General features: G+C 52.8%; 9 protein-coding genes across 9 annotated transcripts; 3 read left to right on the plus strand and 6 right to left on the minus strand.

The window, feature by feature from the left end:
• Nucleotides 1-231: 231 nt before the first annotated feature.
• Nucleotides 232-1824, plus strand: wc2 (white collar 2 type of transcription factor; the record flags this gene model as incomplete). The annotated part of the gene is made up of 2 exons (XM_056210607.1): nt 232-264; nt 361-1824. 2 exons carry the CDS (start codon nt 232-234, stop codon nt 1822-1824), a joined length of 1497 nt encoding a protein of 498 aa, XP_056074080.1.
• Nucleotides 1825-3120: 1296 nt separating this feature from the next.
• Nucleotides 3121-4951, minus strand: N0V89_001797 (uncharacterized protein; the record flags this gene model as incomplete). The annotated part of the gene is made up of 4 exons (XM_056210608.1): nt 3121-3453; nt 3519-4371; nt 4423-4666; nt 4723-4951. The coding sequence occupies 4 exons, from the start codon at nt 4949-4951 to the stop codon at nt 3121-3123; spliced, it is 1659 nt and encodes a 552-aa protein (XP_056074081.1).
• A 1057-nt stretch (nt 4952-6008) lies between these two features.
• N0V89_001798 (uncharacterized protein) lies at nt 6009-6634 on the minus strand (the record flags this gene model as incomplete). The annotated part of the gene is made up of 2 exons (XM_056210609.1): nt 6009-6530; nt 6578-6634. The coding sequence occupies 2 exons, from the start codon at nt 6632-6634 to the stop codon at nt 6009-6011; spliced, it is 579 nt and encodes a 192-aa protein (XP_056074082.1).
• A 1294-nt stretch (nt 6635-7928) lies between these two features.
• Nucleotides 7929-9125, minus strand: N0V89_001799 (uncharacterized protein; the record flags this gene model as incomplete). The annotated part of the gene is made up of 2 exons (XM_056210610.1): nt 7929-8997; nt 9055-9125. The coding sequence occupies 2 exons, from the start codon at nt 9123-9125 to the stop codon at nt 7929-7931; spliced, it is 1140 nt and encodes a 379-aa protein (XP_056074083.1).
• Nucleotides 9126-10304: 1179 nt separating this feature from the next.
• N0V89_001800 (uncharacterized protein) lies at nt 10305-11744 on the minus strand (the record flags this gene model as incomplete). Its single annotated transcript, XM_056210611.1, has 1 exon — nt 10305-11744. The coding sequence occupies one exon, from the start codon at nt 11742-11744 to the stop codon at nt 10305-10307; it is 1440 nt and encodes a 479-aa protein (XP_056074084.1).
• Nucleotides 11745-14441: 2697 nt separating this feature from the next.
• N0V89_001801 (uncharacterized protein) lies at nt 14442-15580 on the plus strand (the record flags this gene model as incomplete). The annotated part of the gene is made up of 3 exons (XM_056210612.1): nt 14442-14612; nt 14659-15028; nt 15078-15580. 3 exons carry the CDS (start codon nt 14442-14444, stop codon nt 15578-15580), a joined length of 1044 nt encoding a protein of 347 aa, XP_056074085.1.
• Nucleotides 15581-16058: 478 nt separating this feature from the next.
• Nucleotides 16059-17692, minus strand: N0V89_001802 (uncharacterized protein; the record flags this gene model as incomplete). The annotated part of the gene is made up of 4 exons (XM_056210613.1): nt 16059-16217; nt 16269-16930; nt 16982-17537; nt 17588-17692. The coding sequence occupies 4 exons, from the start codon at nt 17690-17692 to the stop codon at nt 16059-16061; spliced, it is 1482 nt and encodes a 493-aa protein (XP_056074086.1).
• Nucleotides 17693-18938: 1246 nt separating this feature from the next.
• N0V89_001803 (uncharacterized protein) lies at nt 18939-20578 on the plus strand (the record flags this gene model as incomplete). The annotated part of the gene is made up of 2 exons (XM_056210614.1): nt 18939-19334; nt 19385-20578. 2 exons carry the CDS (start codon nt 18939-18941, stop codon nt 20576-20578), a joined length of 1590 nt encoding a protein of 529 aa, XP_056074087.1.
• A 95-nt stretch (nt 20579-20673) lies between these two features.
• Nucleotides 20674-22304, minus strand: N0V89_001804 (uncharacterized protein; the record flags this gene model as incomplete). Its single annotated transcript, XM_056210615.1, has 3 exons — nt 20674-21341; nt 21392-21603; nt 21652-22304. 3 exons carry the CDS (start codon nt 22302-22304, stop codon nt 20674-20676), a joined length of 1533 nt encoding a protein of 510 aa, XP_056074088.1.
• Nucleotides 22305-23207: the final 903 nt, after the last annotated feature.

Raw genomic sequence — 23207 nt, forward strand, 5'->3', positions numbered from 1 at the left:
GGAGCTGAGGGCTGCGCGTGTAGTTTTATGGAAGGCAACTGCGACACGCGCTCACGTGACCCAACGCTCGGGCAATTTAGTGCGCGCCGCCGGATTGGCTGGAATGATTTCGTCATTGTTCTGGTGGCACTCCGCTCACTTTCTTTCGCGCCTGGTAGTGCGAGTGGATGTGAATAACTTTCGAACAACTGACATTTCCGCAGCGCATGGTCGCTGCGAGACCCGCCCGTCATGTACCAGAATGGCGGCTCGCTCTCCGCTGAAGTATGCTTGTGCGCCCCGCTGCGGCACCAGGGTCCCAGATCGGTCCACGGCATGCCATGCCATCACAATCGCGATGCAGGCTGATCGAGATTGCAGATACCAGGCCTTGCGCCCATGCAGGCTCTCCCCCCAGACACCGTCGCCGAGCTGAACATGTCGGTCGAGGACATGATGCCCATGGAAATGGACCTGTCGCAGTTCGACGACGGGTCTGTTTCCACCCCGCAGGCCAATTACTCCCCGTTCCCCGGGCAGCTGCAGCAGCAAATGTCCACCGCCAGCAACCCCAACGATGCTTTTGCGCTGCAGCAGGACACCACCATGACGGGCGCCGGCGCCGGCCCGCTGCCCACCGGCTTCGGCGCCCCCAGTCTTAACCCTTCCGGCAGCACCCTCACCGAATTCACCAAGCGGCGTAACTGGTCGCAGCGGGTGCTCGAGGAACTGCGCGACCTGCTGCACATTCTCACACCCGACGGCCGTATTCTTTATGCCTCGCCATCGTGTAAAGCTCTTACCGGGTGGGAGCCGCAGCAGCTCATCGGCCGCTTTGTTGGCGAGTTTATACACCCCGACGACAGCGGCATTTTCGTGAAAGAGTTCAACGAGTCAATAGCCTCAGGCAACCCCCTCCGCTTCTTCTACCGATTTCGAAAGACCGACGAGACATGGGTCATCTTCGAGGCTCACGGCCACCCCCATCTGAGCAGCGACCCGAGCACGTTTGCGCCACCGAACACAATGAACTGCCGCGGCTTCTTCATGATGGCCCGCCCGTACCCGACCAAGAACGCCGCGCTGCTGGACTCCTTCCTCGAGCACAAGATCGAAAACGAGCGGCTTATGAAGCGCATCGCCGAGCTTAAGCGGGAAGAGCAGGAGGAAACAGAGGCGCAGGAGCGACACTGGCAGAAGAAAGCAGATAACGTGTCATCCGTGACGCCCTCGGCCACGGAAACACAGGGACAGACCGAAAGTGTGAGCGCAAGCGCCATGGCGGCATACAACGCCATGCCCCCGCCCGCGAAACCAGGCGTCTCGAACACGGCGCTCACCCGCCAGAATCTGGATGAGGCGCTGGCTGCAAGCAAGCCCGACAGTATAAATGACAAGATGGCGCGCTACGAGGGAGCCACCCACCTGGAAACAATAGAAATGTTGACTGGTCTGCGCTACCGCGACGGAGAGCGGTCCCAGGGTATTAGTACAGGCGAGCACAGCCCGATGTTAATAAGAGGCGATGCCGGGATCCAGATATCGCTGGACCGCGACGGTAGGACCTCGTCAGACAAGAAGAAGAAACTCAAGATTGCGGACGAATATGTGTGCACTGACTGCGGCACCCTGGATTCGCCTGAATGGAGGAAGGGTCCCAACGGACCGAAGACGCTATGCAACGCCTGCGGATGTGAGCTACTGAACTTTGTCATTTTTGTATCTTTACTAATTGTTGCAGTGCGCTGGGCAAAGAAGGAGAAGAAGAAGCAGAGCCAAACAGGCAATGGACAGTCCTCGCACACGCCAGGCCTGCCGATGCATTCGAGTACAAACAGTAGCTGATCGACCGAGAAGCTTGAACTCGTATTGTATCCTTATATCGAATCGTTATTACAGCGGCCGGCCGATGCCCGAGCGAGTGTCCAATGCAGGAACTGCAAACATCGTGTGCGCATGCGGATGACGAAGTTGGACGAGAGCATCGCGCGCCGCCATCCACACTGCGAGACAGACTATCACCATGATGATGGCAAGAGTTTCCGGGAGTAGGTATGCCGGTTGTTCGAAGATCTAGCATTCACTTAACTGGGACCATGGATTTCTGAAATGCATATAGAAAGGCGAAGGGCAAAAATACCCACGCATGCCCGGTGGAGTCTATCATTACGTCAGTAGCAACGTTACAATTTCGCGCCACCAATTAAAGCTATTCACATGTTTAATCATGTACATACATCACTCTTGCCAATCCACCCTTCCAAGGTTCTCTACGCATCACGTGCACGCTTTCTTCTCAGTCGGCGCTGATACACCATAAAGAAACCGCCAACGACGGCGGAAATCATGCCTTGGGCTTGGCACTAAAGCTTCTTGTTGAGAGTCTTGTCTTGTCTACACGAACTTCTTTACCATGAAATCTGGCGCTTGAACCGAAGTAAAGAGACGACATTGATTCCTCTTGGATCATGGATTCGCGTTATCGGAATCGCATTGAAATGGACGGAATGCGTTAAAATCGATGTTCACGTCGTAATAGGCAAATGTTATTTCTGGTCTGGGTGATATGGATAAGCCAGGCTGCGGCTTACTCCGCTAGGCTTGTCGTATTGTTACAAAGGTAGAAAGGTGCTGTTATATGGAACGTGTTTTGGTCATAGTGTACGCTACTCGCTTTGTGCTGGAATTGACAGCAAGATTGTAGCAAAGCGACGGCTCGAATAGTGTGAGTCATAGCAAGTATACACTTTGTATAGGAGTAAGCAAAGTTGATAGCAATCACGTAACAACCGTGGTGGCTTGCAGTGTTATCGTAGGACATGTCGCTGCCTTTTCTGCCAACGTTGTCCTTTGCGGTGTTGTGTCCTTCTCGTGGTTGCTTGTATCTCCAGCTTCTATTCCTGAATTGAGATGACCTAGTGGGGATATTCTCAGTCGGTAAGGATACATTAGCACGAGAGGTTCTTCAAAGTGTTTCTGCACGAACATTCTACAAAATAACGCTGCAGCCAGAGGTAGGCTTTTGCAGCCGCACAGCCTACAGGCCACCTTACGGCTCTCGCTGCTACATTTTCCTTTATAGCGAGTATCTCTTCCATAGCACCACCAAGCTCAGACTTTACACTCCTCACATTGCCTTCCTTACACCATACCTTTCGCCTTCCACGCACCCATCTCCCTCTCCAAAACCTCTCCCACCCCCTCAAACCTCGGCCTCAGCACCACCTCAAACGGCACCGGACTCCGCCCGCTCTTCCCATCGTACTCTTTAAGATCGATCGGCTTCCCTGGTATCTGCACCATGTCGAACGCCCACAGCATGCGCGCAATAGCAAGCCAGATCTCGCGCTCAGCAACGATCATGCCGGGACAGATGCGGCGGCCTGCGCCGAACATCCAGTGGTCGCGTTCGTAAGGGTCAGCGAGGTTGGCCGAGGTAGAGGAGGTTGTTGGGTCGTGGAGGTAGCGGTTGGGCTGCGCACCGTTCAGGTTAGTCATGTGCACGAGGTGGCAGTGTGTGAAGTTAGGGCTTTGCTTACGGTGAAGTCAAGCGGAGACTCCCACTTCTCCTCCGAGTGGTGCATACTCCACGTGTTCAGCACAACCACCGTATCTTTCGGAATAAGCTTTCCATCGTAGACAAAGTCTGAGCTCGCGGTGTGCGGTGTACCGAGCCAGAAGGGGTTATGGCACCGCTCGACTTCCTTGATGATAGCATGGCAGTACGGCAGATTGACTTCATCGGCAAGCGTAGGCAGCTGCTCGCGCCCGACCACGCGGTCTAGCTCCTCCTGCGCGCGTTTCTGAATGTCCGGGTAGGCGGGGATAAGCGCTGTGAACCACTGCATGATCGAAGCGGTTGTCTCGACGCCGCCGATCATGAAAGCCGATGCCAGGATAGACATGTCAAGGTGGTCGAGGTTTTCTTCATCCTTGATGTCGAGCATGGTCTTCGCGAGGCAATTAGGTACCTGCTCTCCGGCTTGCATCCTGCTGTCGAGCTGGTTGATCAGACCGCCATATGTCTCTACGAGATCTCTATGGAGGGCCTTCGCGTTGGATTTTAGCGGCGAGGGAAGCCATTGCAGCACGGGGAGGAAGTCGACGAGGTTCGACATCGGACCTGTGCAGTTCATGAATGCGCGGGATAGACGCAGTGCCTCGGCAACCATGGGGTGATGTATGCTGTCGGTGCGGAACCCGAATGTTATGGTGAGCATGTTGTTCAGTGAGCAACGACCTGCATATGTCTGAGGATTGATATGCTTCCCATTCCGACTATCGCTGTAGAGCGCTTGCAGCATATCCGTGGCTTCGAAATCGAGGACGTTGGTGTAGGAGTCCACGGCTTGTTGGTTGAGCCACGTCGTTGCTATGCGGCGGTGCTTGCGCCTGGGCTACTGTTAGCTGGGTTGGCTATACTTTGCGTGATTGATCGCTTACCATCGATCGTTGTACGGCGTCGCGGTTATACCTCGTCCAGCGAAGACGGTCTGCGATTTTATGAACATCTCTTTTCGGTTGGAGAAGACGGCGCCTTGGGTGATCATGAGATCCTTTGCCACGCCTGGGCTGGATACAATGGCGAAGAGCTGGTTGCCGAGACGCACAGAATACAAGGAGCCATATTTGCGCGCCCACTTGTCGAGAGTGAGCTCAGGATATTGGGTAAGAAATGGAAAGGATCCTGTGCAGTTCGTTAAGCATGAGGAAGCACTGTATGTTGTAGAAGCTGTAACCTACCGAGGATTGGAAATCCCCAAGGACCTTTGGGCAAATCTTTGTGACGTGTGGAATGAATGAACCATGATGCAGATATTACGAGTAGTATGGTGGTCGTTACAATCAGCAAGTTCAAATTGACGCTGAATATGTCTGACTGGAGGTGATTGGCCGAAGTGTTCGAGAAGATGATGTCGGCTGGGGAAGCCACTGGCACCAGCTTTGGCACGGGAGCCACGAATTCAGACATGAGGTAGACAAAAGAAGTGACACGTAGGTTTTCAACTTTCTCCCAAAGATTTGGGACTATTTATGACTATCAATGCCAACGGCGACATTCACATGATTTATACGTCTAGCGGTACGTGCAGCGGCGCCTGACAAGCGCTCACTTCCCGATTGTGCTGTTGTGATTCTGTAATCATCGCTGCAAATGCAGCATGAGACAAGAATATGTACGATGTCCGGCACTATCGCTATAGAATTGACAGATCAGGACTGTTGCGCGCGGCTACTGCAAGCGCATCTTGCAGGGCCGTTTAGTCGCCAATATGCGTCTGTAGCAAGCCAAGAACCTAAATATGCGGCAATTGTTGGATCTGTCGAAGATGCCTGCCCCATGGGGAACAATGTAAAGATGATCTAGGCCATGGACGATGAATTGGATCACCTGGTGGTCCTTCCACTCTTCCACATGGTAAGAGTTTCCCGTCGGTCGTTATACAGTACAGTGGAGGCCTAGTATGTTTCACTACAAGGCAAATCGTACATATGAAAGTACAATCGATCCCACCCCTTTCAGGGAGTTCTATGCGACCGTTGTATTTGCCTTCGTATTAGAGATAAAAGCGGGTCTCGGAGTATGCTTAAAGCAGGTCCACTCTATGCTCGAATAATAGCCTGAACTGAACAGGCGGCTGCAACGTGTACTTCCCCGAGCGGGATCAGCCGTGTCCGAAGCTCCGAACTCCGTTTGTGGCCAATGACTGCGCATGGCAACGATTCCTTTCACGCACTGACCCGTACATGCGTCGACTACGCCCCCCGATTGCAGCAACAGCAGTACAACCACACACCGCTATAATGGCCTGTTTTTCTCAAGCGTTATATCGAGAATACAATCGAGAAAGAGTTGTTCCTTGTGGGAGTATGATTAAATGCCATTCGAACTAATTATAGCGTCTTGTTGCTCTTCCTGAACGGATTTCGGCATACTGATGCGCGCAGAGGCCCTGCTGCAGCACCCGAAACCTTTAAGATCCGGGCTTGCCGCCGCACTCCCAAAAACGTGCAGCAAAAAAGTGCGTTCATTGCGTGCTCGTTGCATCGCGCGGTCCGTTTGACGGCGGATTCGGCGTTTCTCCAAACGCTGCCTTCTCCACATCCGGGGTGCTGCTTTGTTGATCCTTGGGTAGTACGGGCGGCGCAGGAGGGATTGGTGCAATCCAAAACTTCGGATACTGTCGTTGGATGTTGTTGACAAGGAGAGCGGTTACGAGGACCAATGCCGAGGAGAGCAGCAGCACGGGGAGGAAGTACCATCCTAAAGCGTGAATGGTACGGTCGACGCAAGGTAAAAGTGCAGTAGCTCCGGCGGGTGGATGAGTCGTCTTGGTCAGATGCATGACAACAAGAGCGATCGACGTCGCCAGACTTGCTGCAAGCCACATGAGACGTGGGAATCCATCGCCATCTTCCGGAAACTGGTAGTTGAAAATGACCTTGATGATGACCCCCACGAGACCGCTGAAGAAGTGACCGAAGATCAGAGAACGGGGTTGTGCGAGCGGTACATCGATAGCACCATAACAGAGAATGGCTGACGCTCCCTATACTATTGTCAGTATTGATGTCGAAATGACAGTAACGCACTTACGTAAGAGGCAACTATAGCTGGCACGTGGCGGCTGGTGAAGTAATGCGACTCAGTCATAATCGCAAGTATGACCGCGACGCCGCCGAAAGCTCCAATGAATCCCCAAATGCAGACTATGAGGTCTGGGGATGGAGCAGCTGGCTTGCCACGATATCCCAGGAAGTGACTCATCCATGTCGGCAGATGTGAAAGACCACTTCGAATGCCGCGTTCGGCTCGCACAAAGATGTCTTCAGAAGGTGCCATGGTTATCTCTTGACGCGAAGTAACGCGCGTGGATCCGCAAAACAGAGAAGAAGAAGAGCGTTGACGTTGGAGATGAGACAAAAGTTTATGTGGGGAGAAAGGTCGGAGAAATATCGGCGTGTTTGGGCTTAACCAAGTCGGGCAACCGTCACGCAAGGGGTTAGGAATTGCCCGAGGCATTGGTAAGGTGAGGCCTGGGCTTGCCGCCTATATGCACGGCCCGCTTCAAAAGATGACATTTACAATTTCGGGTGTTGCGGGAAACGTCACCTGCCAAAAGCTTCTTGTTACGTAATTGTTCCGCAGGCCCAGCACTAACAGAAGCTTACCTGCACCCTCATGGTGCTTGTGTAACTCGACTGTTCAAATTAGGAATCTGTAATAAATTATGCTACCATCGCAGAAGAAGACTTCTGACATGCTTTACTAGCGCCATAGATAGACTTTCACAAGGATTGGTGCCATCGCCTTTCTACTACAGTTGCCTCTGTTCGGACGAACAATGAACATTCAATTGGTTGCCACAGTCGGTTCATTGACCTCGTCACGCGTTATTGAATAATCATTGTTTCGTTGCCTTACAAGGGAGACCCATCCAACAAAAGACTTGTCTAAGGAAGTATGTGTTTGAAAATTGTGCCGATCAGCAGAGTCTTCGCGGGGTCTTTGAAAACGTGATGGTCAGCAAATACTATAGTATGCTTACGTACATATCTTCTCTGCTGTTTGTAAGCCAACGCGAAGATATATTGTTACCTACTATAACAATAACAGGGTTACCTCTGTTTTCGCACCTCTGCGTCGCTTGTAGCATCAAGTTCGCCTGTTCAGCACCATAAGTACCACGTCACCTCACAGCAAGGTCACTAAAACAGAGAAGATGCTGCAGGTGGTTTCACAATGGCCAGCTGCACTGCACATATACATAGGCACGAGAAATTGTAAGAAGGTACTACTGTCCATTCACAGATACTATGATAACACGGGTTCAAACCCATCGTCCCCAAGTTCTCTAATCGAACCGTGTCTACCAACCATCCATTACATTAGAGATTATGCCGAAGGCCTGGTCCCAGATGATGCCAGAATCCAAGCTACCCGCGCCTTAACATGTCGTACAAACACCTGGCTGGCACTTGAGCGATCGGATGTTGTGGTACCAAAGACCATTGCCAAAAGAGCGCAGATCGGGAACCCCGTATCCATGTGTTCCATCGGCGATCGTGAAGGCTTTTCCACCAGGTTGGCAATCCGGCTTGGCGTAGAATGTGCAGTAAAAGAGGATGTCGTTGGGATAGATCCTGAACGACGCCCAGTCCAATGGATTGGTGGCGACGTTGACACAGCTGCTGCTGGTCATCTGAGAGTAAACAGCAAAGGTAAAGGCACCGATGTAGTTTGGCTGATCCCAGATGTCGATGAGATGAGCGCCCTGAGCAGCGTTCTGGTCGTCGACGACCTGACGCTTGTTGGCCACGGACATCTCGCCTGGCTCGCACTTGAGCGATCGGACGTTGTGGTACCAGTTACCATCGACGCGGCGGAGCTCGGGAGCTTCGTATCCATTTGTTCCATCGACGGTGAAGGACTTGGCCCCGTCCTTGCAGTTTGGCAGGTCGTAGAATGTGCAGTGGAATGCAGTGTCTTGCGGGTTGACCTTCAGCGACGACCATTCAACCGGGAAGTCGGAGACGTCGACGCAAGTGCTGGCGATCATCTCAGAATAGTAGCTCCAGGTGTATCGACCAGAGAAGAAGGGCTCGGTCCAGATGTCGACAAGGTGAGCGGCCTGAGCAGCGTTCGGGTCGTCGACGACCTGACGCTTGTCGTTCTGGGCGATGTCCAATCCGCCCGAGTCTCCTCCAGAGCGCTTCTCAACAAGTCCGCACTTCGCACGAAGCTGGGTGCAGGCGTTGCCGTTCGTGGAAGCGGGAGTCGCACAGAGGGCCTTGTAACAAGCCTCACCAGCCGGGCACTCGCGATCGCAGCCAGCGGCCTCGCGACAAGCACGCCACTCTGCAAAACTACGGGCGCAGATCTCCTCCGGATCCAATTGGCGCTCTGCAAGCGCGTTGGAGCCGCCTCCCGACTGACGCTCCCCGAGGTGTGAAGCATAAGCGAAGATTGGAGGCGTGTGTTTGAGCTGCGCCGCGTTCTGGGCCTGAGCACTAGATCTGTGAGGGGTTAGTAACGTTCTGTAGTTGGATTTGTTCCAACGAAGATGTACTTACGGGGCGGGGATGGCGGACACGGTAGCCAACAAGGTGGTGGCTGCCACGAAAACAGCCGAGATGAACTTCATGCTGAAGAAAGCTTCCGGGTCGTGGCGGAAGAAAGGTCGAGGTTTGTGGGGGAGAGTCTATTAGGACTGGGAGAGGTGATTGTGGTGAGTGGGGAGGTGCTGGAGTGTTTATATAGAGAGGTTGAAGGAAATGGGCAGGAACTCGAGAGCGCACGGGACCCGGCGACGTGTTGAACTGCACGGGCCTTGCCGTGTATGCAAACGGGCGCCTTTCAAAGTGACGGCTGATCGCGAGGTGAAGGACTGGAGAAGGGAAGCTTGGGCCAGGCGGTTGGATGGGAAACGGTGGTTTGTCAAACGGCAAAGAGTGATGACACGCGGCAAACGAAGTGGTCTAGGGTCATGCTGTTCTTGAGAGTTAGACGACAAGTGTGTTCAAAGGAATCAATACATCGCAGATACTTCTTGTCTTCTTGCCCTTGAAGCGTCAGCCTGAAGACCTCCTCGGGCGTGAAAAAGAATGGTATCCCAAAGAACAAGCGCTGCTATCTAACAAGCGTGGTCAGTATCTAATCCAACTCTTTTTCAACCTCAAATCTGTTCCTCAACCATTCGTCCGCTCTCAATATTCTCGTGCCTCCATTGACACGCAACATCGGAGCGCAATTGACTCTGTAGACTAGCGAAACATTGACGAGTGGACCAAAGGTTGGAGGTTTCAATGTCGAGGATGACTTTGAAGTCCTGCGGCGTAGAGAAAATCCTAGCCAGAAGTGACCCTCTATGCACAGTTCGATTGCGATAAGAATGGCCTCGGTAATGACTGGTCGTAATCCTGATCACACCGCTTGGGGTACTACTTTAAAGTCACACTTGATAGACTTTGAGTATGGCTCTGCTGGCTGTGGAAGAAGTGATTTGAACGTCGAATCTTCGATGCAATCGGGAAGATATGACAGGTAATGCGATCTGAAATATCATAACACCTAGTATATTGCATCACCTGTGGCACAACATTCTTCAATTTCCCGTGCGAGGCTTGCTTGATGTATAGCGAGGACAAGAAATAGAAAGTAGCGGCAATGTAGTGCGGCCGAATTGAGGATGTATACTTGAAGCATAACCGCTGTCAATTTTCACTCTTGTCTACTTCACTCATGTTTGTTTATTATCGAACATCAAGGGTTAGGATTAGGTATATATACAAGAGAATACAATCAACCCCTCTCTTCCCACTCATTACTGCGTAGCATACGCCCTCAATCCCGGCTCCCCAACCACCCCCTTCCCAGCCCCAATATACTCCAATATATTAACCGCAGCCAGCGGAATCAACCCCTCCGTTTCCAGCACATCCGTCAAATCCAACCCGGGATACACAGCCAGCTGACAAACGGTCGCCAGATCAATCTCACCCGCCTGCACAGCCCGTCCCTTTTTCAGCGCCTCAAGCGCCAACGTCACGACGAAACCATTGAAAAGCAGCGACTCGTGCGTCCCAAATGCGCCGGCTGGAGCGTTGCCGCATTTGGCCTGGATCTCGTTGTTGGAGACGCCGACGCCACGCGCGTCGTTGAGGAAGGCGGATGCGTTGGGGTCGGCCTGCGGCTCGACGATCTCGTCGAAGAAAGCGGAGTAGAAGGTTGTGGTGGGGACGTATGCTGAGTCTCCGCCGTTCTTACGCAGCTGCGTCACGTAATTACTATTATACTCTTGTTGCAGGACGGCTTGCGCCATCGGGACTACGCCGATATCCGTGCCGATGTCGACCAGATTGGCCAGGACAGTTCCGTGGAAGTCAGGCGAGACTGAGATGAGCTGTTTGGTGGATGTGCGTGTTGAGGGGAAGTACTTCAGCGCCCACTGGGTGTCGAGATTGCCTTGCGACCAGCCAATGACGTTGACTTTCTTGCCTGTGATGGCGTTGATGTAGTTTATAGCGTAGACGACGTATTCGGCGTTCGTCTGGGCGTCCATGAGCAAGGCGGTAGGGATGTTCAGCCAGACTGGTTGGCCGATTGAGGGGTTTGCTTGCAAGATCTTCGCGAAGTTGCCTTCGTAGTTTATACCGCCGAATGCACCTGTGCCAGGAACAAGGAGGACTGGGTTAGGGGCATTTTTGGCGTTGAAGGTGGACGGGATGTAGATGGCTGACCGCAAGGCTGCCTCGCTGACTGAGAACTTGGGATCCGAAGAACTGGCTCGTGGATAAATCGTCTTTGGAGGTGCAGGGTTGCTGTTTGTGAACGAGTTGATCCCTTGAGAACCCTCTGCAATTGTTGCACCCTGGAAACCCTTCGCTCCCGTGAGAGCAGGCAGGATGCCATTCAGCGCATAGTTGATGCCGTTACCAATGTAACCTGTGTTGTTCTTATTCTGGTACCGTTTCTGTAGATAGTTGAGAACATCGTCGATGCTCTTTGGTGAACTTGTGGGCTTTGGGTCGAGCAGCTCCGTAAGTGTACCATTCAAGGCTTGAACCACTGTCGTCGTTAAAGTACCGACAGTTCCCACAAGACCACCAATGAGGCCACCGACCAGCTGTGGTTCAGGGGCTGGAGCGCGAATAGTGACAGTTGCCGAGAGAGATCCAGAGTCGCGTACGGGTGCCGGCGCGCCATTCGCAGCAAGCAAGAGACACGATGTAGCTAGAACGCTGTAAGATCCAAGAGGCGCCATTTCGTTGTTGAATCTGGATCAGACGTGGGGAAGGTCGCTAAATCTCCTCACGGGGGGATGTGGAGGTCTTTTGATGGTCTCTAACCCTGCTGTTTTTACAGGAGATCGATCTGCAACCGCGGTTTGCTCATGACTCTGCACGCAATGTCGACTCAGTCCGCGGGGTCTCATCTCAAAGGGATGCTGATCTGTATACTAACCTCATTCTGGTGCAGATCATGACCCATTAACGGAAATTCACGATGGGTCTATGCCGTAAATGGAGAGACTAGAGAAACAGCCGAGGCACTACCATCAATCACACTATCGAAGCGCTAGTCAGGGCGTGAAGATGACGATCATCGAAATGCTGTAAAGACTGTCTTCGGCATGCAAATTCTATCATCAAGGCGACGGTAACAGAAAGTTCCGGTGGCGGAAACCTAGCTTACCGTCGCGCCAGCCACAGACGACATTGTGGGGTAATTACAATCCTAATACAAAGCGGCGAGCTTGATTTCAATGCGACGGACGATCACAACTAAAGTTCCAAGCACGACACGACTGAAATACCGATTTACCGGAAGCTCCATGCGATTGAAGTGCAGCTAGGAGAGATCTTGGAGTGAGATGGGGGCGGAAGATTGATATCGCCTAGTCTGTGCAATACGGTGGCCCTGGCGTACCGAACATGCGATTTCCGATCTCATTGTTGGGCTGCACTAAAGTTGCCCTGGCTTTGGTACTATAATGTTAGAAGACGTGGATGATCCATGATTTTGACTGTCGATTTTAAGCGCCGAATTAGGCAATCTGATGGGATTACCTATGGTATGCTGATACGTCTGAGTCCGCATCTTCATCTCTTTTCGCGCGTTGTACCGTCAAGCGCATGCTACAAAAATTTGATCGATTCTTGCGTACACCAGCCCGAAGCGTACTCGTGCTAAAACACTAGCATTTTGTCACGGGTCGTCGAAGTGGGCTAGAAACCCCTCTCTTTCGTTTTCATGATAGTCCGAATAAAGCGCGAAGCTCTTCAACCTTTGATAGGGCTAGACAATGCACAAGACAAGGGTCTCGACGTAGTCTTACGCGATTCAGAATATCAAGACACGCCAATGGAACTTATTTCAGCCCGTTACCTATGGTACTTTATGATAGATCTACTCAATTCTACCACAGCATTCCGCGTAGCCAGCACTCTACCATATTCAGTGTATCTAGCTCAGAGCTCGACCCTGCACGTGGTGAAGAAGAACGTAAATGCACTCGTACGGAGTTTGACCTAGTCAGAGGTCGGATTCACTGGGTTGAGAAGTATCCTCAAATTGAACAACTAGAATAGTGAGTAGTAGGTAGCCCCAGATTGACATATGCTGCGGGTGCAGCTGGACGTCAGTTAAGTCGTGGAAAACGCACAGCGGACTCTCCGAATTGACCAGATTGAAAGAGTTGGCGGTCTATGTATCTGCTATTATGCACGACTGCGTCTCAACGAGCCTAGTATGCGACGCTGGAAAGAGCTGATGTGGCATGGTCGTATCTAGTTCAGTAGCTCTCAGGCGCTATGGAGGGTGGTAACAGGGTGTTTGATCATTTTCCAAGCATTGTTCGCGTCGGTGCCAAACAGCTCTGGCCGGTTCGCAAGCATAGTCAAGGCAATTTTGTAAACGTCCTAGTTGTGTGGCAGACGTCGTATTACGTGGCAAAAAGCAGTCCAAGAACGTTTTTACTGTTCCACGTTCCGCAATACCGTGTCCTTTCTTCGTAAGTCTAGGGGCGGTTGGACCAAGAGGCGTCTGATGCTTGGGTATCTCTGGGCGTGCAGCGTGCGGTTCATGCGAATATTGATTGATTTGCGGCGCAGTACAAATAGTGGCCTGAGGCTGAGGTACTTAGAGCCGCTGCTGTTCAGGAGATCGGTCCGTTGTATGTGTACGCAATTTCAATGTAGGCGAGGGAATTGTATATGCTTTCGTAACCCGGCGAGGTGCCGGACGATACATCTTGAGCGCATGACGATGACCGGATAAACTCCTACGAGCGTATCTGTCTTGCGAAGCTCTTTGGAGGCAAAGCATGAACGATAGGACGGCGAGCAGTCGTTAAAGATTGCTCTCGTGCCTCTAGCTCCAGGGGAGACTGTCCAATTATTCGGAACAGGTCCGTGGGCCATGGGACGGTCGTTCCAAGTTCGAGTCATGGCGCCAAACACTAGTCTCGATACCGGCATACACTAACCTCAACGAGATCGGAACATCTCGGCAGCTCCCAAACGGTAAAAGCGCCGCGAGCCGCTCGCGGGGAACCGCACCAGCAGTGCGCCACCATCCATGTTTTCGATTTTTTACCCGGGAGCGCAAATCTTAAATGCTTGACGCGCGGCGCATCAGAGGGTCTTGCGGCGTGTCGAACGTCGGCATCCTTGCTCTCCGCAGAGCTGTCCCGCGACGTCAAACTTTGTTCGTGAATTAGGCGCTGTTCTCCGTGGCTTTCCGCTGCCCAATTTGACAGTGTGTCGCGGCTTGGACAACCTTCAACGGTGCGGCTCGCAATGGACCTCCCGCTGTTAGTGTCATAGAATGCCCGGGGAGAGCCCGCCGTCTTGCAAGTTCATACGTGACTCGACTTCCCGACCCTCTTTCCCCGTTCCCCGTGACGGCGTCCGTGGACCGTTTGTAGTGCGGAACGTCGACAGCTGTGACACCAGCTACCATGGCTACGGCAGTGGCGATGCCACCGTACTCGAACAATTCCTCGATCTACCTGGTCCCGGTGACGATTCTGGGGGTTATCGCGCTGGTGCTTGTCGTTCTGCGCACCTACACGCGAGCAACGAGGACACGGAGACTCTACGTAGATGACTGGCTCATCCTCGGAGGAGAGGTCGGTCTTCCAGCAGACGACTAAGAATTTTGCTAACGACTTCCAGGTGCTCTCTCTCCTCAGCATGTCCTTCGCTTACACGGCTATCTCACACGGATGGGGAAAGCCCATGGCATACGTTGCACCGAGCGACCTGAAGTTAGCACTCAAGATGCAGTTTGGAATGCAATTATCATGGCTCTTTTCGCTATGCTTGGTACGCCTTTCGGTGGCGGCATCATTGCTCCGTTTCGACTCGAGTAAATGGTGGAAGTGGACTCTGTACTCCATCATGGGTCTCCAGTGCCTTATCACAACATCGTACTTTGTCATTCAGCTGGGACAGTGCACCCCAATCGCCGCAAGCTGGGAGACCGTTCCTGACGTGGTGTGCTGGCCGACGACGCCCATCGTGAATTACGGGTGGGCTGTGTCTGGTATGTTCGATGTGACCTGCGTCCACTCGCTCATACTGACCGGTACTAGGGATTTACATTCTAATGGACCTCGCCTTCTCACTCATGCCGATCAAACTCATTCGCGGTCTCTCGCGGTCAACCTCAGAAAAAGCACTTATCGGATTCCTCATGTCGCTTGGCCTGCTCGCTACAGCTATCCTCTGCGCGAAGATGAGCACGTTCCTGGTTTTCGGCGCCGGCGACGCCCTGCAAGCGACCATGCTCCCTTCCACATACGCAATATTGGAGAACATCGTCGGCATTATCGCATGCTCACTTCCGGCTTTGAAGTCACCTACCGAGCGAATATTGAAGAAACTAGGCATACTGAAGGAGCACCAATTGACGCGGCCGAGCTTTGTCAATACGGTGCAATTATCATCGGAGATAGAGCATGGTGCTGACGACAGCCTTGGAAGTCAAGGCTCTTCTCACCTGACAAAGCATGCCTCACGTATCGATTCTGTTGCGTTTAAAACGGGGAGCGTGGTGTCATCGCAACGGCCAGGGACGGGGTCCGATGTTGTGTAGTCGGTTTCGCTGGGTCACAAAGATGATTTTCGAAATACTTGGAGTTGAGTGTAAGATCTTGGACGGCCGTTATGACTAGCGAAAGAGGCGCTTTTGTTGCTGCAATTCTCCCTGTAGCGGGAGCCGGACTTCCCAATTTTAATAATTGATCTGGTCGCATTGTTATAGCCACGTCGGTCCAACTCAGCGACGTTATTGATGGATGCTTCGATTGAGCGTAAGATGGAGAGAATTTTTGGGGTTGGACGGATGAATGACGTAGCTAGCCCTCTCAATAGGGAGGGGAGGCTAGGTCATTGCTGACCACCACAAGCTAGCTCATCGACTCGAGGATAGTACCGCAAGCTTTCATAACCACCCTCGCATCACGACCTGCTGTATCATGCCTTGACCTCGAATGAACGTATAAATTTGGGTATCTTCTATTGGCCTTCACAGGTTAGACATTACGACATTAATGCAATCATCTCTCCGCGCTTCAACCGCGCCTTCCCGCAGTGATCCGACCGAACTGCGAATCAAGGAAGTAGTCGATTTTCCTCGCCGACATTGTCCTTGCAGGAAACGCCAGCTCGCTACCTTTCAAGTCCGGGCTACTAGCCACTGATGATATTATGGTTCCGCTCTGCGATTCCGCCTGCGTATGTCAGCTATGTCTCTCCGCTGAACTACATTTGTGGGTACGTACCTCGCTCATATCCACCGATGCGTACTTAGATCTCGCGAAATCACTCCAAAGGATGGTCTCCCGCTTCGCCCTTATACCGTCCCTTTGTAGCTCCTGTTTCCTGATATTGTGGTATGCTAGCGTAGGGTGTACCATCACACTTTCTGCTGCTGAGTATCGCTGGCCATCCGCGCCGACGACATTCAGGTTTCCTCCTCTGTAGGTCATCGGTCTCCGTGGAATGATACCCACGATAGACTGCCGCCATTTTGCTATCGATGCTCTCGGTTGCACTTGCTCGTATCGCGGCAGTACTGGCTGTTCTTTCTTTCGCATCGAACCAAGGACCCGCAAAGCTTTGCCTTTCAAGTTTTTCGGAAGCTTCTCGTTCTGCTTTTCGCTTTGGATCGGGGGGTTGCGGCTACGGCGGGACGTGTAGAACGCACGCAATGCTGGGATGGACCCTGCCATGACGGCGACCGAAGCCTCGCAGTGCAACATGAAGCTTAGCCAGGCCATTCCGAACTGCCAGTTTCCGAATACGTTGCGGTGCATTCCGGCGGCGAGGCGTATGATGCTGAGAATGACGCATATACTTGAGAGACACAGGACGGTCGCTATGCGCATCTTGTTCTGGAGTTTGAGGTGCGACATCTTTAGTAGCGTCAGAGGGATACTGATAACTGTTTAGGATTAGCGAGTGGGTTTCCATTTTGCGGACTGCGACTACGTACTCATCAGATCGGTGGCAATGTCCAATGACTGCACCACCACGCCGGAACTTATGCTGAACGTATATTGGTTCTCCAAGAAACATTGTGTCGCATCTGCGCCGAAGCGCGGGCACAATATGAAGCTCTCCAAGATCACGACGATGCAGCTGGTTCCCGTCGCAGCCACGGTCACCCAGAAGTATGCTCTGAGCTTTCGGCTGACATTCCTGCACATCTTATAAAATAGCGCCAGGAAGCTGCACTTGACCGCAAAGATGGCCAACCAACCTAAAGTAAGGTATGCGATCAAAACCGAAGGACCGCTGTTGAATAGCTCTTTGCTCAGTTCGGGATCGCCAGTAAGAAACTTAAGAACAGACACGTTGAGTGTGGCGCCATCGATCCGATATATCGTTCCGGTGTAGGAAAGAAGCAAGCCCGTTTCAGCGATCAAGCATGTCGTCGCGAAGAGTATGAAGTAGTCCTCAAGGTTCAGCGTTTGCGCGCTTCGATATCGAAAAACCAATCGCGCTATGGACGCCAATATCGCGAGGATTCCGAGCAGTATCGACACGGCCTAGTACGTTAGAATAACCTCATCTGTCTTCCCCACCTTCTGCAACTCACCTTGAAACTCAACTTATCCACCCGACACGCATGATCAATCATCCAGTAGACCGTCTCCGTCGACACCTCGGGCGCATCTTTCACAAGCTCGAGTATGCGATCCATTATCGTACACTAGACCACCTGAGCTGAATTGACATGCATACAAGGCTGGCAAGAACGCGAGCAACTGCGAAAGTACTCGGCATGCTTCCGTATTTCATACTCGGATTTGCCACTTGCGGGAATACCGCATGGGGACGGAGGATAGAGGAATGCGTCTGTGCGGTCACGAGGCTGCGAGGATTGGCCTTGCGTTGGTCTCACTCCTACTAGATCTTGCTATGCCTCTGTCCTACAGCGGACTTTAAACGCCTGTAAGCGTTCCCGCCGCCCTCCTGCACTGGGCGCCGCTAGACTTGCGGCGCAAACATAAGGGCAGTAGATTTTCGGCATGGATTTGCGAAATCTAGAGCTCGAGATTGGGGTCTTGTCCAATCACGGTCTTTCGATGTTGCTGGCAGGCCTGGCCGCAGTCTCGGCTCGGGCTTGTAGTCGTGAGGCGCAGGGTCCGTAAGCCCGCCACTTTGGTCAGACTCCTTGCTATGTCCCCGAAATAGTCAGTCCACGCGTGGTGGAGGATGCAGGACATACCTGCATTGGTAACAGTGGGTAGTCGATCGTCTTTTGAAACGCTGGCGTTGGTGATGCGATGAGGTGGGTGGAGGCACGTGATGCCTTGGTGGCGGGATGCGGCTTACGACTTGGCGAGCTTGAGTGCCTGAGTCTGAACACTGTGAAGAATCTAAATCGCAAGGCTCACGGAGCGCATCGCAGGGACTCTATAGGACCGCTGACATGGTGCAAACTACGACGAGCTTCGCTGTTCTTTCTCGCTGTCACTGCGATTCGTTACCACCCCCGCTGTTCGCGTAAACGTGAGTGGAATCGACATGGCAATGACCCATAGCCGTCAGTCAGGCATGCAGACTTCCTCATATCTTGTTGTAGGAGTGCATTGTTCGTTGGCTTCTTGAATGAGTTCGACCCGTCTTCCCGCCAAACGTCGATCAGCGGGAGACGCAGAGCTCAACAAGCGAGCGGACTCAGCCCCCACTTCAAGCTGCGCCCCGCACAACTCCGTGCGAGTGGACTCACCACCGACCGACACGGCGGGACCTATCACCGACCGTGATCTCAATGGACCTGACGTGCAGCACGGTAGGACGCAATTTACAGTCGTCCCTCACGAGTAGAAATATCGAGCCTCAAGTGCTGCGTTGAGAAGATAAGCGGCGTCCTTCAGGCGCAGACTCTCATCACCCTTCACATATCTGTTAGTTCAATATACAAAGGATTCGCCAGATCCACCATGGAAAACCAAAAATACTGTCCTCCGCCCGGCTTCTCGCTTCCACCACCGACCAATTTGGGACCTTTGCCTCAAATCTCCGATTTTGAAGCCACCCTCAGATCGTACCTATGGTTCAACAAAACTACAGTCGCCATCAAAGCCTCGGTCGGAGGAAACTTCGTCTACCAATATGCGCACCACGCTGGGAGGGAGGGCACTGGAAATCTGTACGACACCAAGATCCGGATAGCGAGCGTGACGAAGGTTTTCACTGTGCTCGCAGTATTGCTTTCGAGGGACCAAATCGGATGGGAAGACCCCATCACGAAGTTCGTACCGGGCTTAAAAGCAAAACCATATGCCGAGGTGACCATTGGCGCGCTGGCAGGACAAACCAGTGGATTGGGTAGATTCGTATGTCCCCGTCCATCTTCACAAACGTACTGAAGCTGACTAGGACCCAGGGCTACGTGGGCGACCTTGCGCTCATCCCAGGATTCTCCCCTGCACAAATCGGCCTACCAAATGTCACTCACAAACTCCCCGGCTGCGACGTTTATCCCGGAGGCAGGGTTGGTTCCAGATCCGAAGTGCTCGACATGTTCAACGACGCAGCGTACCTTCCCACATCACTGAATTCTGGACCGCTCTACTCCAACATCGCATTCAACCTCCTCGGCATGGCGCTCGAGCACGTCCACTCGAAGTGCTTCGAGCAGGTCATCCAAGACCTCATCTTCGACCCGATCGGTATGAAGAACTCCTCTTTCGCAACGCCAACTAAAGCCGAGGGCATCCTTCCTCAACCTGGAGAAAGATGGTTCGCCGCGCCCTTCGCCAACTTCAATCCCTCAGGCGGCATCTGGAGCACACCCAACGACATGCTCTCCTTCCTCGAGGCGCTCCAATCCCACAAACTGCTCTCCGCAGCTCAGACGCGTAAATGGCTTCAACCGTCGTCGCTGCTGCCGTCTCTCTACCAGCTTGTCGGTGCACCGTGGGAGATCTTCCGCCCGACAGATATCGATGTGACGGTCCCTCGTCCGATAGACTTGTACACGAAAGCTGGGGGCGTCGCGGGATATTCATGCTATGCGGTGCTCGTCCCGGAGTATAACATTACGTTGACGATTCATGCAGCTGGGGACGAAGCCACACGCGCGGTGCAGGATTTACTGCCTTTGGTGGCGAAGCCGCTGATTGCGCATGCGGATGGAGAAGTGCGCGCGCAGGCGGGCCGGAAGTATGCAGGTACATACATTTCGCGCAATGGTGAGAAACGCATGACCTTGGTGGTTGACGATGGGCCTGGTCTGCGGGTAGAGTCGCCCGTCATGAATGGTGTTGCTATTCTACCGACTTTGGCGAGAATGCAAGGCTTGGATACGGAGGGGGCGAGCGCGAGGTTGTATCCCGCGAACGTAGGCTCGGAATCGAGTGAGAAGGAGTCTTGGACCATGATGCTGGATAGAGTGAAGGAGGGTCCGGCACGAGGGTTCGCAGAGCAGGAATGCGGGAGCTGGAATTGGGGTGATGCGGCGAGGTATGCAGGGCACCCGTTGGACAGGGTAGTGTTTCACGTGCGGGAGGGAAGAGCTTCTGGGCTTGAAATGGTGGCATGGGGGACAGCGTCCGACGACATTCTGCATAAGGTCTGAATTGTTATAGCACTATGAGACCAGAGCTCACCAAAGTGGGAGGGCACACAATAATAGCTTAAACCGCGTACTATGGCTCCCACCCAGACGTCACCTCAATCATACAACCCCATGATCTGTCCTACAATGCTCTTAAAAATCCCATTCGGATCGAATTTCTCCCTGACCGTCTTAAACCGCGCAAGATGCGTCGCATCGATCTTATCCTTCGCCAGCGTAAACACCTCCCTCGTATTCTTCGTCCAATGCGGCCGACACGGAAACTCGGTAACAAGCGCCTCCGCAAGCTCATGATAAAAAGGCTCGTTATACCTCAACTTATCCCCAACCGTCGGCTGAAAACTCGGGAAATCGAACATAATCGCACCCTTGCTCCAATCTGCGCCATCGGAAGTGTTAGTCGTGACCTGGCCCAGGAGATCAAAGTACGGCTTTCCGAACTTGATGTTGATGCCGCTTCTGTACGTGGAGGTCATGGGCTTTCCCGCTGCGGCGGAATCGTCGAAGGCTTTGCGAACGCGCTTTAGCACGGCGTTGGCTTGGGTGACGGGGAAGGCGAGTTCGAGGGTGAGGCCGCGGAGACCGAAGTCCCATTCTGTGCCGTAGCCTGGGTAGAGACCGCCGATTAGGACGTCGTAGTTCCAGCCGTATACGGGCCAAGTGAGGACTGCGGTATCGGTGGTCTTTTCATGAAAGTTGGGGGCGGACCACAAGGCGAAAAAAGTAGTCTCGGCGAGTTGGTTTGAGGTTGGAAGATACTTCCCTGTGGGTTGTTAGTGATAAATCATAGCGCAGCGAGCGGAAGACACCCACCAGAATTGAGCAAGCCAAGGGCAATATCAGCTTCCGTCTTCGTGACACTAAATGTTGATTGGAAGCCTTCCTGCGTGGAGTTATCGGTATCAACCTTGTCGTAGTACCTATAGTGAAATTTCTTTAGGAAGGGCCACCACCAGAAATTGGCCGTCGCGTAAGGTGCGATTAGCCCGTAAATATCTCCGTTGAGAACTTCATCCTCTGTCAGACTACAAAATCGTTAGCGCCAATTCCAAAGTTGCTGCCCAGAGTCGTACGTCTTCTGCTGCGCGTAGACCTTGAAGTCAGGATAGATCTTGAACTTGATCCGCGCAATGACCCCAAGCAAACCCAACGATGTAGACGCTGCAAGCCAATCATCGTTATTGTCGTCGCGCTTCACCACAGTAATGTTGCCGGTTCCGTCGATGATGTGAAGTTCGAGCGCCCCCGCGGCCACCATACTATCTTCCCGGAGACTACTGCGATGCGCTCCCATAGCGATACTACCAGCAAGAGTAATATTCCAGTTGACGAGCGTATAACCAACACTCGCACCATTCGCATGCAAGTATTCTGCAAGCTGGAGGAAGGTAACACCTGCTTCGATCATAACAGAGCCGTCGGATGCGCCTGTAGGCAAGTCGAAGTCCGAGATCCCGTTGACGTTTTCGGTGCGGACGATGATGGTCGTTGGATCATCGCTGCACATGGTGTCGTACCACATGTGGCCTTTGCCACTCGCCCGTACGGGTGTGTTGGATTGTGCAGCATCGCGGACAATGCTTTGCATCTCGTCCACGGAAGTCGCGTTATAGACTTTTGCGACATTGTTGCAGGCGGGATGACCCGGTCCATCGAAGGTGTTGAAGGGCTCAGCGGTACTCGACCATGCTAGGGTAAGAAGACCCAATACGTAGCGGTAAGCCATGGTGGTATCCTGTGACCACAGGGCGGTCACGGGAATGTTGCTGGACCAGGTTGATGCAGCGTACCAAACGCAAAGCAACAACGCCAGACAACATTGCAATCGCCGGACATTAGAATATTTAGACATTTGGGAAAGGGGCCAACTGCACTTGCACGTGCGAGAGGACGTCATTTGGAGTAGCCCCGATGCGTGTTGTATCAGCAGGTACGTGTATACTCCGATGCGAGTCTTCCTAGGATCGTCTCAGCGTGACACAAAGCCTCCAATGAGGCTGGCCTAATGAGAAACAACGTACGTTCAGCTTCCTGTTGCAGCGGTGTTCACATGAACTTCATGGGAGCACAGCCAAGGCCGAGGTGTGACAGGCGGCGTTGTGCGGGTGATACCAATCAGACGGGCAACAAGCAACACGCATCTGGTACATTCGCCGCGTTGTTTGCTTAAACGATATGGACAAATAGAATCCTTTTTGCGGGGTAAATAGATGAAGCCAAGACGAATATGCCAGGAACAGAAATGTTCAACAGGGTTCGCATTAAGAAGGACCAATCAGAAGCAGGAGACACTGGGTTGGCTCCGCGCCTACATGTATATCACAATTCGCCAAAACACGTGTCTTACATGACCTTAGGAAGGTCTGGTGTTCAGAAGAAGTGAGGAAGATAGTACGTTGAGGTCGTACGAGACCTATGGAATAGATGAGGGGTTTATGTGGGGCGAATCTTACATAATCTCCAAACTCATTGGTTGCTTACATCCTTCTCTTCCTAATCCCACTATACCTCCAACTCCCCATCAACAGTCCTTCGTACACACACACTCCCGGCCCGGGTCAAACATCCCCTTATTCATGTAATACGCTTCCCAAAGCGCCTCACAACTCCTTCAACCTCTCCGGCTCCC

This window comes from Didymosphaeria variabile (assembly GCF_027946475.1).
Source record: "Didymosphaeria variabile strain IMI 356815 chromosome Unknown scaffold_2, whole genome shotgun sequence".
Lineage (NCBI taxonomy): Eukaryota > Fungi > Ascomycota > Dothideomycetes > Pleosporales > Didymosphaeriaceae > Didymosphaeria > Didymosphaeria variabile.